General features: G+C 66.8%; 1 protein-coding gene across 2 annotated transcripts; it reads right to left on the bottom strand.

Annotated features, from left to right (window-relative positions):
- Positions 1-31: 31 nt before the first annotated feature.
- On the bottom strand, positions 32-13,335 carry CPSF1 (cleavage and polyadenylation specific factor 1). 2 transcript variants are annotated; one of them, XM_049820079.1, is made up of 38 exons: positions 13,294-13,335; positions 11,307-11,481; positions 11,136-11,163; positions 10,547-10,680; positions 10,373-10,453; positions 10,108-10,259; positions 9,856-10,002; positions 9,638-9,777; positions 9,443-9,553; positions 8,907-9,000; positions 8,727-8,814; positions 8,481-8,606; positions 7,765-7,816; positions 7,438-7,532; positions 7,263-7,337; positions 7,074-7,154; positions 6,611-6,700; positions 6,379-6,495; positions 6,040-6,181; positions 5,752-5,930; positions 5,518-5,654; positions 5,222-5,396; positions 4,919-5,125; positions 4,732-4,821; positions 4,481-4,624; positions 4,236-4,388; positions 4,042-4,158; positions 3,724-3,814; positions 3,542-3,626; positions 3,263-3,404; positions 2,541-2,693; positions 2,293-2,469; positions 2,143-2,209; positions 1,952-1,999; positions 1,714-1,869; positions 998-1,127; positions 532-670; positions 32-185 (listed from the first exon to the last, which is right to left on the bottom strand). In XM_049820079.1, exons 2-38 carry the CDS (start codon positions 11,448-11,450, stop codon positions 138-140), a joined length of 4,335 nt encoding a protein of 1,444 aa, XP_049676036.1. In that variant the 5' UTR covers positions 11,451-11,481; positions 13,294-13,335; the 3' UTR covers positions 32-137. The 2 variants fall into 2 exon arrangements, with proteins under 2 accessions (XP_049676036.1, XP_049676028.1); XM_049820071.1 differs by lacking the exon at positions 13,294-13,335 and having other exon boundaries at positions 11,307-11,588.
- Positions 13,336-14,224: the final 889 nt, after the last annotated feature.

Below are 14,224 nucleotides of genomic sequence, written 5' to 3'. Positions count from 1 at the left end.
CCAGCGCTGCCCCCTGTGTCCCGCCAGGAACGACGCTGAGACACCTTCGGGGCGGGTTTTTTTTCAGTTTCTTTATAAAATTGTCAGTGGGGACACACACACACACGTGGGGGGAGGTTGGGGGGCGCGGAGCACCCTCAGAAGTGAGCCGTCACCCGGTCGATCTCCAGCAGGTCCTCCAGGATCTGTGGGGGGAGAAAGAGGTGTTGGGGGTGGGGGGGGCAGTGACCCACAGCGTGTGGGGCAGAGAAACGTGGCACGTCTTTCTGTGGGGCGCAGCGTGTAGGGAGGAGAAGCCATGGGGCAGGGAGTCCTAGACGTGGGGCACAAGGTATAGGGCAGAGAGCCCAGGTACACGTGCACGTGGGGCAGGATCTGTGGGGCAGGGAGCGCTGGCACCCCTCTGCGAGGGGCACACGTACACGTTGGGCGCAGCAGCCAGGATGGAGCGCCGTGGGGTTGAGGGGAGCCTGCCCCACACCCCAGCCCCACACCCCCCAGCCCCCTGCCCCACACCCCAGCCCCACTGACGATGTCCGGGGTGGTGCCGATCTTCTTGGCCAGCTCGCCGCGTTCCATGGTGCTGAGGTAGAGGTACCGGTTGAGCAGCTCCCCGTCCAGCACGTTGCGCACCGCGTTCTGCAGGATCCGCCGGTCCACGTGCAGCAGCCTGCCGGTGGACGCGGCACGGCTGGCACCGGCAACCGGGGCGGCACCCGAACCCCTCGGGGACCTCCCGGTGACAGCCCACGGTGCTGGGGCAAAAGCCGGCACGGTGGGGACGGTGTTTCCCAAGGGGCTGCACCCTGGGAATTGGGGACGAGGTGTGGGGCTGGGGATAACGCACGGAGCCAGGGATGAGGTGTGGGGAGATGGATGAGCTGTGGGGCTGGGGAGGAGCTCTGGGGCGGGACCATGCCGTGGGGCAGCCACGAGTCAGCACCACGCTGTGGGGCAGCTGTGGGGCAGCCATGGGTCCGCCGTGGGTCAGGGGTACCTGAAGGCGCGAGGGTTGAGGCCGGCGTGGTGGGGCAGCATGGTGCTGAGGGCGTTCTGCAGCATCAGCAGCCGCCGGTACGTCTTCTCCTGCATGGGCAGCAGCAGCCCGATGCCCCCGTCCAGCGTGGCTGCGGGGGGAAACGGGGGGTCAGGGGGGTCTGCGGGGGGGGGTCCCAGGGGGGTCCCCAGCCCCCCCCAGCGCAGCGTCCCTGCGGGCAGCGCAGGCGGGAGGGTGCTGCTCCTGCGGCACTGGGAGCCCCGGGGTGGGGAGGGGGAGCGGGGCCCTGCCCACACCCTGCACCCCAAAACAGGGCTCTGCCCGCACCCTAAATCCCAGAGCCCTGCCTGCACCCCACACCCCAAATCCTGGGACCCTGCCCGCACCCTCCACCCCAAAACAGGGTGTTGCCCGCACCCTGCACCCCAAATCCCAGGGCCCTGCCCACACCCTGCACCCCAAAACAAGGCCCTGCCTGCACCCTAAATCCCAGAGCCCTGACCCCCACATGCCAGGGCCCTGCCTGCACCCTGCACCCCAGATCCCAGGGTCTTGCCCACACCCTGCACCCCAAATCCCAGCACCCAGCCTGACCCCAGCACCCCTCATTTTGGGGGGGGTGTGTGTGTAAGGAAGATGCGGGGGTACAGGGGGGAGTGCAGGGCTGCTCCAGCACCCCGACCCCCAGGGGGGCTCCTCCAAACTCCCCCCCTCACCGAACCAGGTGATGTGCTTGTTCTCCCAGGCGCTGGTTTTCTTGTTGGGGCCGTCGGCGGCCCCGCGGCACGGCGTCCTCCAGAAGGTGTTGACGTGGGCGCCCACGTGGAAATCGGCGCGCCGCAGCAGCCGCATCCCGCCGAAGCTTTCCTTGGCTGCCGGGGTGGGGGGACGGAGACGGTACGGCACCGATCCGGTGCCCGGTGAGCCCCCCCAACCCCGCCGCCAGCCCCTTACCTTCGGGCAGGTACATGTACACCAGGAGGTTGCGGTCCCGGTCGGATACTGCAGGGAAGACAGAGGTTTGCCGGAGAGCCGAAAGCGCCGGCACTGCCGGATCCCCTCCCAAAACCACCTCTAAACCCCATGCTACCCACGGGTGCGGGTCTGGCAGCGCCGGGAACAACGCGGCAACGCCGAGGACGTACCCAAGAATCCCAACTGGGTGCTGTCCACCATGAAGTCGACGCTGTACACCTCCAAGGGCTTTGCGTCCTGCGAGGAAAAAACACCGTCTGAGCCGCCGGCGGCAAGCCGACGTGGCCCGCAGCAACGGGGGCGAGGGCACCGGTCGTTACCCGGCTAACGAGGGAGAGGGTCTTGCTCTCCTCCTGGTATCGCAGCAGGGAGATGCTCTTCATCAGGTCGGCGGCCAGGATGAAGTTCTTGACGCTGATCATCTGGTGGATGTAGAGCTGGGTGTCGATGAAGGCCATCCCCGTCAGGTCGTTGTCCTTCAGGCTCCACAGGAAAATCTGCGAGGGGCAGAGGTGACACCCCCAGCCCCACAGTGGTCCCTCGTGCCCCCCCCAGGCCCCCTCCTCACCTTCTGGCCGATGGCCGAGACGAGGTAGCCGTTGCAGTGGCAGAGGGCGGTGACCGGACCCTTCTGCTCCTTCTCGTACAAGACTTTGAACTTGTTTTTGGTCAGGGGCTGCCCCGGCTCCGGCACCACCTCGATGATGTCCATGATCAGGATCTGGGCGAGGGGGACGCGCACCGTTTTGGGGGGGGGGGGGGGACACGGACGACACGGCAACACACAGGGGCTGGGACATCCCCCAAAAGCCCCTGCAGCCCTTGGGAGGGCAGAGGCGTGGGGAGAGCCCTGCCTGTGCTGTGGGAATCCCTGGTGTCCCCCGAGACCTCTGTGTGTCCCCCGAGAACCCTGGGCATCCCCCTGGACCCGTGGGCATCCCCCAAGACCCCCATGTGTCCCCTGAGCACCCTGGGCATCCCCCAAGACCCCCAGGTGTCCACCAAGACCCCCGTGTGTCCCCCAGAACCCCCAGGTGTCCACCAAAACCCCTGGGCATCCCCCAAGACCCCTGCGTGTCCCCTGGGACCCCCAGGCATCCCCCTGGACCTGTGGGCATCCCCTGAGCACCCTGGGCACCCCCCAGGACCCCCAAGCATCCACCGAGACCCCTGGGTGTCCCCTGAAGCCCCTCAGCATCCCCCGAGACCCCTGGGTGTCCCCTGAGCACCCCGGACATCCCCCGGGAGCCCCGGGTATCCCCCCAGGACCCCCGCGCGCCCCCCACTCACCCGTCCACGGCAGGTCACCTCCTCGCCCTGCATCAGGCAGGTGCCGACAGCGATGTAGCCCTTCAGCCCCGACACCGTCTCCTCACTCTTCAGGGACACTGTCTTCATGCAGGTGACGTGTTCCCACTCCTCCAGGTCGATCCTGGGGGGGGGATACAGGGGCAGGATCGGACCCAAAACCCACCAACCACCACCTGAGGGTGAAAGGGTGAAACTGGGTCCCTGGAGGGTTTTGGGGGGGGATAGACCCCCCCCGGCACAGCCCCCCGTGGCGGTTACCTGGTGTTGGGGATGGTCTCCCAGCTCACCGGGGAGATGAGCTGGATGGAGAAGGCTTCCTGCTGCGGGTGGATGTAGCGTTCATCTGCGGAGAGAAGGGGGGGGACAGGGCTCGGACGGGGTGGGGGGTGGTCCCCAAACTGCCACGGGAGGGGAGACAGGGTGGGACGCGCCGGACTTACCCCGCTCGATGCTCTCAAACTCCTTCTCCTCCCCTGTCATGCGAGGGATGCGGGTGCAGGGGTTGATGACGCTGGTGGCCACGGCGTAGACCTGCCGGCGACGCCGGTGTCGGTAACGGGGAGGGACTGGGGGGGGCGGACACACACGCGCACCGGGGAAGCCCCCCACCCACCGCCTTGTCCCCGGGGATAGTGGCACTTTGGTGGCTTCCAAAGCGGGATGGGGGACGTGGCTGGGGTCCCTTTGGAGGAGGAGGAGGAGGAGGAGGAGGAGGGCGTCCTGGGGAGGAAGAGCGGACCCCCGGCACAGCGCAGTACCTTGGACTCCACGTGATAGGCGACGTAGTGCGTGGTGCAGCGCAGCGGGATCTTCCGTACGGGCCACGGGGCGTCGTAGGAGAGGTAGGCGGGCAGGACGCTGATCCGCAGCTCCCCCTGTCCCGGCAGCCCCCCCTCGTGAGTCAGGGTGGCCGGGGCCCCCCCAAAACACCCCCCTCGCCCCCCGTCCCCACCTGCCGGTTGAAGTAGAGGAAGCCCTTGGGGCAGTTGATGTTGTGGAAGGGGGCGAAGGACTCGACGGAGCCGTCGATGGTCATGGGGTGCAGGCGCAGGGCTCCCCGGGACGTCACCAGCAGCCAGTGCGGGGAGGGGCCGCAGATAAAAACCTTTTGGGGGGGGTACGAGATGGTTACCGAGGGACCCTCAGCAAAACCGGGGCAGCGGAGTGGAGGGGGGGGATCTGGCCGGTCGCGCTCACCCCTGAGTATCCGTAGATGTCCTCGAAGTAGCGGAAGCGAGCGACGCGGCCGCGGGGCCCCCCCGGCTCCTCGCCCCCCGCGCTCTCCGGCTTCTTCTTGGACTGTTTGAGCTTCTTCTCGCGAAAATTGATGTTGTGGGGGACCTGGGTGGGCACAGACCCGGTGGGGAAAACTGTGGTGGGAGGGGGGCAGGGCAGGGCAGGGAGAACCGTGCCGGCACGGCTTTTGGCAGAGGCTCGCCGGCTCTCACCTTCTTAAACCGGACTTTGAGGTTGCTCTGGCCCAGCTGGGAGTCGTGGCTGAAGGCCTCGTAGATGAGCAGCTCCTGCTCCACATGGACCTGTGAGAAGGCGAGGCGGGCTGAGCCTCTGGCGTTCCGCCGGCAACCCCGGCGTGCCCCCCCCAACGCCGGCATCGTCCCTCCGGCAGCCCCTCACCAGCAGGTATGGCCGACTCTGGCGATTGCCCAGCGCCACCAGCAGCACCTCCTTCACCAAGGGCAGCTCGCCCTGCCGCGTCACCTCTTCTTTCTTGCCGTCCCCTTGGGCGGCCGGTTGTCCGAAAGAACTGTCGACCAGCACCCGCTGCCCCATCGGGAAGTTCTTCACCAGGAACACCAGGCGCCAATCCGGCAGCTGGTAGATCTACGGCACGGCAAAGGGTCCGGGGGTGGGTACGGGCAGGGAGCGCCGGCGTGGCAACGGGCGAGCGAGGCTCCCCTCGTCTCTTCGCGGTCTCACCTCCATGGCGCCGTTCTCCCGCACCAGTACGCACCAATGGGTGGGCTCTGGTTTATACTGGTGGGGGTCCCGGTCGGCAGAGGGGAGGCTGCTGCGACGTGGTTCTTCCTTAGCTGGGCTGAAAAGAGCCCCCGAATCTCCGTAGAGCATCTCCTCCTCGTCGTCCACCGTGTCGCTGCACCATGCCGGGAGAGAAACGCCGAGCCGTCACGTCCCCGTCCCTCGAGGGGATGCCAGGGGGGCGACGGCTCGGTCCCCAAACCCTCCCCACGCCCCCGAGAGCGCCCAGCACCCACCTGATGTCCTGGATGAGGGTCTCTGCCTCCGAGTGGGTGCGGAGGGAGAGCTCGTCCCGGGCGCTGGCCGCCCGGCTCTCCGTGGTGAACATCCCGCTGACGTCCCGGTAGAGGCAGAGGGCGATCACCTTGGATTGCTGGTGACACCAGAGAGGCACAGAGCTACCGGGGGGCTGCCCAGCACTGCCGGCAACGCCGGGACGCCTCGGGGAAGGGGTGGTTATCGGCACTCACGTGGTGGAGCTGGGGTTTTTGGAGGGTGAGGCGGTGGGTCCGGCCCCCGTACGTGTCGCTTTTCAGGACGAACATGGTGACCTGCCCCTCTGCGCTCATGATCACCACGAAGGGGTCGGCGACGGCGCAGTGGACGATCGGCGAGCCCAAATCCACCGGGATGAAGTGCAGCTGGTTCACTGCGGCCGGGGAGAGGTAAGGGGGATGGAAAGAGGGGGGGTGGAAAGAGAGGGGGTGGTGTGGGGCCCGCAGCACCCACGGGTGCCCCCCACCTCGGCCAGCACCCACCTCCTTCCAGCAGCCGGATGCCCAACGGCGACACCTGGACGATGTAGCGGTTCTCGCCGATGTTGCCGGCAAAGACGGTGGGACCCTGCGTGGCAAAGCCGCTGGTGTCCAGCTCCATGATCTCCTGCCCCGTCTGAAGGATCTGAGGGGGGGGGGACGGACACGACACCCACGAGGTGAGACCAAGCACCAGAGCCAGTGCAGCAGCCGGCAGGGTGCAACTGGGAGACGGTGGCAACCATCCCGGGCGGCGCAGCACCGTGCCGCCGGGCCCTTTGCCGCCACGGCACCCCGGTGGGCTCCCCGAACCACGATGCCGTCCCCAGCTGGTGGCCGCACCATGGTGGAGTCCTCGCGGCTGAGGATGAGGAAGCCGTGCCTCTTGCCGTCCTCCTCGGGGGGTTCAGGAGGAGCCGGCTCCTTCTCGGCGTTCTCCCCCGCGGCGTTTTCGTCCGGCTGGAAGGAGAAGCCCTGGTGACGCTCAGAGAAGGAGTTGGGGAAGATGGGACGGCAACATCCCCCGGGGCTGGGCGGGGGGGGGACAACACACGCGGCCACAACGGCCACCGACCTCCTCCTTCTTCTGGGGCGCAATGACGGTCCACATGTCGTAGCAGCCCGGCAGCTCGAAGGTCGTCACCACCTGGGGTCGGATGCTTTTCTGCGGGCGAGGGGGCGAGAGGTGAGGGAGGGAGCGGGCAGACGCCGTGGGGCAGCCCCACGGACGCCGTGGGGCAGGGACGAACCGTGGGCTGTGGCTGGGGCGATACAGGCAGCACCCAAGGCTCCGGGGCAGCCCTGGTTTTTGCCCAGCCGCTGCTGTGGCACCGGTACCTGACCTGCAGCGGACGCTCCTCACCGGGGCAGGCCTTTGCACAGTGCTGAGGGCTGGAGGTGGGGGGCACGGCTCGCACGGTGAGGGGGTCAGGGGGGCACGGCTCGCACGGGGACGGGTTTCGCGCGGGGAAGGGAAAGGGGATACCCTCGCGTGGGGATTGCCGTAACCCCCCCCGGTGCCGGCGGCGCGGTCTGACCTGCAGGACGGAGAGGGCTCCGTTCTTGCCGTAGCCGGAGCAGAGCACGATCTCCAGGTCCGGTTCCGGACTGCTCTGAAACTGGGATGGGGAGAAACGGCCGCTGTCACCACCCTCCCCTGCCTGCCCCGGGGCCACAGGCAGGAGCAGGCAGGGCTCGGGGGCTGCCCGTCCCTCGCCGGGACTCACCTCCTCCGAAAGGAACGCCGGTTCCCCCATGGCGGCGTTGGCGCAGGGGCCGATGTTGAGGATGCTGTCGCAGACCTGGAGGGGAAGGGACGAGGGGGACGAGGACACGGGGAGGGGGTGACACGGGGAGGGAACGGGGGATCGGGGGGGTCGGGGTGTCCCCGCGCAGGGGTACCTCGAAGGAATAGGTGGCGAGCTGGGTGCCCGACTGCGCCTCGCTGCCGTACACCTCGATCTCGTCCACTTCGTCCTGCGGCGCCGATTTCCCTCCTGGCCGGTGGCACGGGGACAACCGCATCACCCCCCTCCCTGTCACCGCGTCACCCCACCCCCCGCCACCCCATCCCTCCCTGCGGTGACAGCAGGACCCCACTTCTCCCGTAACCCTCCGTTTCCCACCCTGGTGAGGGGGGGGGGGGGGGGGGGGGGGGGGACGCAAAGCCCCCGGTGCGGATCGGGGCTGGGGGGCTGGGGGGGGGCCATTCCCAGTGCTGGTACCCACCTGCCCAGGTCCCCGAGGACTCCGACCGCTTCTTCTTCACCGGGGGCTCCTCCTGTGGGGGACCAGAGAGCTGGGAGCCCCCCCAAACCGTCCTGGCCAAGGCCCCAGCGCTGGAGCTGGGCTCGGGGAGCCAGGATGGGGGGCTGGGAGTGGGAGGGGGACCCAGAAGAGGGGTTTGGGGACCCAGGAAGAGGGTCTAGGGACCTGGGGGGACCTGGGACAGGGGTTTGGGACATGGGAAGGGGGCCTGGGGACCTGGGATGGTGGTTTGGGGACATGGGATGGGGGTCTAGGGACCCAGGGTGGACTGGGATGGGGGTTTGGGACCTGCGAAGGGGCTCTGGAGCCCCGGGATGGGGGTCTAGGGACGTGGGGTGGACTCAGATGGGGGTCTGGGACCCTGGAAGGGAGTCTGGGGACCCGGGATGGTGGTTTGGGGATGTAGGAAGGGGGTCTAGGGACCCAGGGTGGACTGAGATGGGGGTCTGGGACCCAGCAAGAGGGGCTGGGGACCCGGGATAGTGGTTTGAGGACCCAGGATGGGGGTCTTGGGACCTGGTGGGGACTGGGATGGGTGTTTGGGACCTGGGAAGGGGGTCTGAGGCTCCGGGAAGGGGATCTGAAGACCTGGGAGGGACACATGGTTTGAGGCCCCGGGGCTTGGTGACCGAGGTTTTGGGGCCCAGGAAGGGGTTTGGGGTCCCCCGTGACCTCACCTGCCTGTCGGCCGCCTCCTTGCCCCCGTTGGCGGGGGTCTCCTGCAGCTTCTCGGTGTACTTGAGCAGCAGGGAGTTCCCCAGGCGCGACCCCAGGAACAGGTACCCCGGCTCCATCGTCACCATCTGCCGGGGAGGGGGGGGGGGAATGACACACAGATATGGGGGGGCGATGGGGAGAGCCCTTGGCTGGGGGGACACACACACGGGGGGGGTCCCCATCTTCCCGACCCCCCCAGGGCTTACGCAGGTGGTGAGGACACTGGCGGCCGCCTTGTCGAAGTGGAAGGAGCGGACGCTCCTCATCCCGTCCGTGATCAGCGTCAGGACGTAGCTGGGGACAGAGGGGACACGGCGGGGACGGTGGCACCCCTGGCGGCAGGGACGCCGGCCCCCCCATCCATGGCGGCCCCCCCCACAACTTACATCTCTCCTCCTTTCAGCGAGATGACCATCTTGTCGTAGGAGATGAAGGTGGCCTGGGCGCAGTCCAGTGTCACCTTCACCCCCTCCTGCACGCCTGGGGGGAGAGGGCGGCTGAGAGTCCCCGGCCTGGCCCCAAAACTGGAGTGGGGGGGCCAGAGGGGAAAGGGAAGGGGGAAGGGAAGGAAGAAAAAACGAAGGTGAGAAGGAAGAAAGGAAGAAAAAAGGAAAGGAGAAAAACGACAAGGAAAACGACAAGGAAAAAAAGAAAGCAAAAGACAAGGAAAAAAAGAAACCAAAAGACAAGGAAAAACACAAGGTAAAAAAGAAAGAGGAAGAGAATGAGCAAGAGAAGAAAGAGAAGCAGGAGAATGAGAAGGAGGAGAACGGGAAAGAGGAAGGGAAGGAGGAGGAAGAAGAAAGAGAAGGAAAAAGAAAAGGAAGAGAAAGACAAGGAAGAGAAAAAGGAGGACGAGAAAGAGAAAGATGAGGAGAAGAAGGAGGACGAGAAGAAAGAGGACAGCGAGGGCGGCCCTTACGCAGCGGGAAGACGGTGGTGCCGTTGGTGAGGCTGTTGAGGGCCACCCCGTAGGGTGGCACGCTCTGGTTGAGGTACAGCAGCGAGTTGACGGCGAAGATCACCACTCCTCCTGCCGAGACAAGAGAGACGGCCGGTCACCGCCGCGCCGCCGCCGCGCACATCGCTGCCGCGCCGCGCCGTCGCCGTCGCTCACCGATGGGCTTGGGGACGGCCAGCGCCTGGGTGCAGTCGAAGGGCAGGTTGCTGAGGGACCAGATGACGGGATGGACCTTCTGCATGATGTTGAGGGAGATGGCCACGATGCTGCAGGTGTCCTGGCGCACCGCCACCCGCCTGCGCGGGGGGACAGGGGACGCGTCACACCCCTGGGGGGACGCTGCGGGGGGTCCCCCGGGGACGCGAGGGGCTCACCCCGGCCAGGTCTGGTTGGGCTCGAAGAGGATGAGGAGGGTGGGCTCGTAGTAGCCGTAGAGGAACTGCATGTCGATGATGTTGAGGAGCTTCTCGTCCAGCTCCCGCACGTCGATGATGTAGCTGGGCAAGAAGCTGGACTTCTGCCTGGCGGGGGGGAAAGAGGTGGGGGGGAACGGCTCAGGACACCCCCCCCAGCACCCACGGGTGGCAGGGGAGGGGGGGGTCTGAGGACGAGGGGGGTGTGCTTACCCCTCTCCCACCAGCCCCTCGTGCTCGTCGGTGAGGGTGTCGCGGCGGAAGGGCAGGACCACCAGGCGGGTGCCGTAGATCAGCATGACGGCGCAGCGCCCATCGGGGTCCACCCGCACCCGGGGGATGTGGACGTTCTGCACGAAGCCGTCCTGCGGGACGAAACGGTGGGGAGAAGGCAGAAAAGTTTTGGGGGGATCCCTCTCCCCCCCCAGCCCACCCCGATAGGAGGGAACCCCCCAAATCTCCCCGTATCGGCACCCACCCTCAGCTCCGGCTCTTCGAAGTAATGGAGGGAGAGGGTCTTCAGGTCGTGGGTGCCGGGGTCGTACTCCACCACGGAGAGCTGGAAACGGAAGGGGGTGACGGGTGGGATGGGGCATCCCCCTCCCAAAAAAAACCCCACCCCCCCAGAGAGTCGGGGGGCCTCCCAGCCCACCTTGGCATCCTTGAAGCTGAGGAGCAGGGCGTCCCGCTTGGCCCCCGCCAGCTGCACGCTGGCCATGGACATGACGTTGCCGAAGAAGGAGAAGGAGGCCACCAGCTCCAGCTTCTCCTTGTGCCCTTTGCCTTCTGCGGGCAGGAAAAGAGCAGGCAGGGCAGGCAGGAGGGGAAAGGGGGGGGCACGGCGCGGGGCGGGGGGAGCTGCCCAGCCCCTGCCAGACCCAGCCGGAGCCCCTCGGGGGTCATCACCCTCCTTCGAGTCCCGCATCACCCCCTCCCCACAGCTCGCTGTCACCCCCACGTCGGCCAGCGACCCCGTGGAGTGGGAACTCCCTGCCTGTCCCTGTCCCCCCCCCCCCCCAAAACAACCCCCCGACTCCCCAGGGCTCATCTCTTGTGGGGAGGAGGGCTGTCTCCAAACCGGGGTCTCCCCACTTCCACCCCCTCAGTCCTGGAGGGTCGCTTGGGGGGGACAGGGACAGCACAGAGAACCCACACACACACACTAAAAGGGGGGGTGTCACCCCCCCAAAAAAAAAAAAGCCTGGAGGGAGGGGTCACCCCCCAGCCCCCACCTCACCTACCTACATTCCTGTCTCCTTTAGCAGCCGTCTGCACGGGAAAGCGAAGAGAAACATCAGCCCACCATGTACATAACACCCCCCCCCCAAATTTGGGGGGGGGTTTTTTGGGGGTAGGGCTATCGGGAAGTTTGGGGGGGCCATTTTTTTAGGGGGGGGGGGGGCGGGCGTTACCTCACAGTCATGGTTGAGGCGATAAACGTAGAGCTGGGAGGTACCGGCCACCACCAGGTTCCGCTCGGCGTTGGAGAAGAAGTTGCAGAACATGGAGAACTCCAGCCCCGTGGGGGGGTGGGCTTGTTTGTAGACGGCGTACATCTCTTCCCTCTGCTGGGGGGCAGCCCCCCCCCTTAAAAAAAACAACAACAATCTCCTAGGAAGCAAAATCAGGGATCTCTTGGGGGGCCCGCCCCCCCAAGAGATCCCTGATTTTGCAGAGGGTCTGCACCCCCAAAAGCTTTCAACCCCTCCCCACAGGCTCCTCAGCCCCACGGCCCCCCCCATCTCGCCTTCTGGCCCCCCCATCTCCCTCCACTCACCTCCTAGCCGCCCCCCCCTCATCCCTACAGGCTCTACCACCCCCCCCCCAGTTCTCCCCCAGTTCCCCTCCTAGCCCCCCCCCCTACAAGCTCCACACCTTAAATTCCCCCCAGTTCCCCTCTTAGCCCCCCCCCGCCATCCCTACAGGCTCCACACACCCCCCAGTTCCCCCCCCAATTCCCCTCTTAGCCCCCCCCCCCATCCCTACAGGCTCCACACCCCCCAATTCCCCCCCAATTCCCCTCCTAGCCCCCTCCCCACATTCCTACAGGCTCCACACCCCCCCAATTCCCCTCCTAGCCCCCTCCCCACATCCCTACAGGCTCCACACCCCCCAATTCCCCCCCAATTCCCCTCCTAGCCCCCTCCCCACATCCCTACAGGCTCCACACATCCCCAATTCCCCCCCATTTCCCCTCCTAGCCCCCTCCCCACATCATTACAGGCTCCACACCCCCCCAATTCCCCTCCTAGCCCCCTCCCCACATCCCTACAGGCTCCATACCCCCCCAATTCCCCTGCTAGCCCCCTCCCCACATCCCTACAGGCTCCACACACCCCCAATTCCCCCCCAATTCCCCTCCTAGCCCCCTCCCCACATCCCTACAGGCTTCATACCCCCCCAATTCCCCTCCTAGCCCCCTCCCCACATCCCTACAGGCTCCATACCCCCCCAATTCCCCTCCTAGCCCCCTCCCCACATCACTACAGGCTCCACACCCCCCCAATTCCCCCCCTAGCCCCCTCCCCACATCCCTACAGGCTCCACACCCCCCAATTCCCCTCCTAGCCCCCTCCCCACATCCCTACAGGCTCCACACCCCCCCAATTCCCCCCCAATTCCCCTCCTAGCCCCCTCCCCACATCCCTACAGGCTCCACACATCCCCAATTCCCCCCCATTTCCCCTCCTAGCCCCCTCCACACATCCCTACAGGCTCCACACCCCACCAATTCCCCCCCTAGCCCCCTCCCCACATCCCTACAGGCTCCACACCCCCCAATTCCCCCCCAATTCCCCTCCTAGCCCCCTCCCCACATCCCTACAGGCTCCACACCCCCCCAATTCCCCCCCAATTCCCCTCCTAGCCCCCTCCCCACATCCCTACAGGCTCCACACATCCCCAATTCCCCCCCATTTCCCCTCCTAGCCTCCTCCCCACATCCCTACAGGCTCCATACCCCCCCCAATTCCCCTCCTAGCCCCCTCCCCACATCCCTACAGGCTCCATACCCCCCCAATTCCCCTCCTAGCCCCCTCCCCACATCACTACAGGCTCCATACTCCCCCCAATTCCCCTCCTAGCCCCCCTCCCCACATCCCTACAGGCTCCATACCCCCCCAATTCCCCTCCTAGCCCCCGTCCCCACATCCCTACAGGCTCCATACCCCCCCAATTCCCCTCCTAGCCCCCGTCCCCACATCCCTACAGGCCCCACACACCCCCAGTTCCCCCCACATGCCTTTCAGACCCAGGCCCCCCCATCGTCCCACACACCCCCGGCCCCCCCCATCCCTCCCCACACCCCCAGGCCTTCCCCAGACCCCCATGCCCCCCCCAACTCTCCCCACGCCCCCCAGAGTCCCCCCATCCTCCATCTCCCCCCGCCCCGTCCCTCACCACCGCGCTCCACACGCGGACCCGGAAACCGGGCCGAGATGGTGGGCGCCTACCAGCAAGAAACAGGAAGTGCGCGATAGAGCGGCGCGGAGAAAGCCGCGCTGGGCCGCCGGCTAACAATAGAGACAGTCCTCCAGGGGAAGAAATGAGACCAGGGGACGCGAACCGGAGCCTTTGTCATCACAGTACCCCGCCCCTCCCGCCTGCGCCACCGCTGTCGTCTATGGCCGGATCCCGGGACGGGGGGGGGGGGGGGTCCCGGGCTGTCCCCCCCTCAATGGGGGTGCACGCTATAGGGGTCCTGCACAGCCTTGGGGTGCACACTATAGGGGGTCCTACACCCTATAGGGGTCCTATGCACCCCTTAAGGTGCACACTCTAGGGGTCCTGCACCCCATATGGGTCCTACACATCCCTTGGGGTGCACGCTATAGGCGTCCTGCACGGCCTTGGGGTGCACGCTACAGGGGTCCTGCAACCTATAGGGGTCCTACAACCCCCCCCAGCACCCTATAGGGGTTGTCCACCCTGCGCCAGACCCACGGGCCCTATAGCCCCCCCGGGCCCTATAGCAGCCTGCCCCCCACCCCGGGCAGGGGGTCTCAGGGGGCGACACACGGCAACGGGCACCTGCCACAGGGCTCCTGCGCTGCGCCCCCCGGAGCTCCTATAGATCTATAGGGCTCCTGCCCCCCCGGGACTGCTCCCGCTGCCCTCCCAGTCCTCCAACCGAGACCCCCAGCACCGTTCGGTGAGCTTTATTTCGGGTGCCGGTGCACCCCCCCCCCCCCGTACAGACAGAAGGGCCGGGTGCTGGGTGCCGCGACGGGCGACGCCGGGGTGTCAGGGCGCGGTGACGGCGCGGTGCCAAGGCAGCGCTGGGTGGCGCCGGATGGTGCTGGTTAGCGCCGGGACGGCGCGTGGTGGCGCT

This window comes from Accipiter gentilis, chromosome 2, assembly GCF_929443795.1.
Source record: "Accipiter gentilis chromosome 2, bAccGen1.1, whole genome shotgun sequence".
In the NCBI taxonomy this organism is placed as follows: Eukaryota; Metazoa; Chordata; class Aves; order Accipitriformes; family Accipitridae; genus Astur; species Astur gentilis.
Note: the sequence above shows the minus strand (reverse complement) of the source record. Positions and strands in the feature narration are given on the sequence as shown.

Coding starts and splice junctions, on each gene's coding strand:
- CPSF1 (XM_049820079.1), bottom strand. CDS start 11,450: ATGTACGCCGTCTACAAACAAGCCCACCCCCCCACGGGGCTGGAGTTC. Junction 6,701..7,073: donor GAGCCCTCTCCGTCCTGCAG/GTCAGACCGCGC, acceptor CCTCGCCCGCAG/AAAAGCATCCGACCCCAGGT. Junction 1,870..1,951: donor GTACATGTACCTGCCCGAAG/GTAAGGGGCTGG, acceptor CCACCCCGGCAG/CCAAGGAAAGCTTCGGCGGG.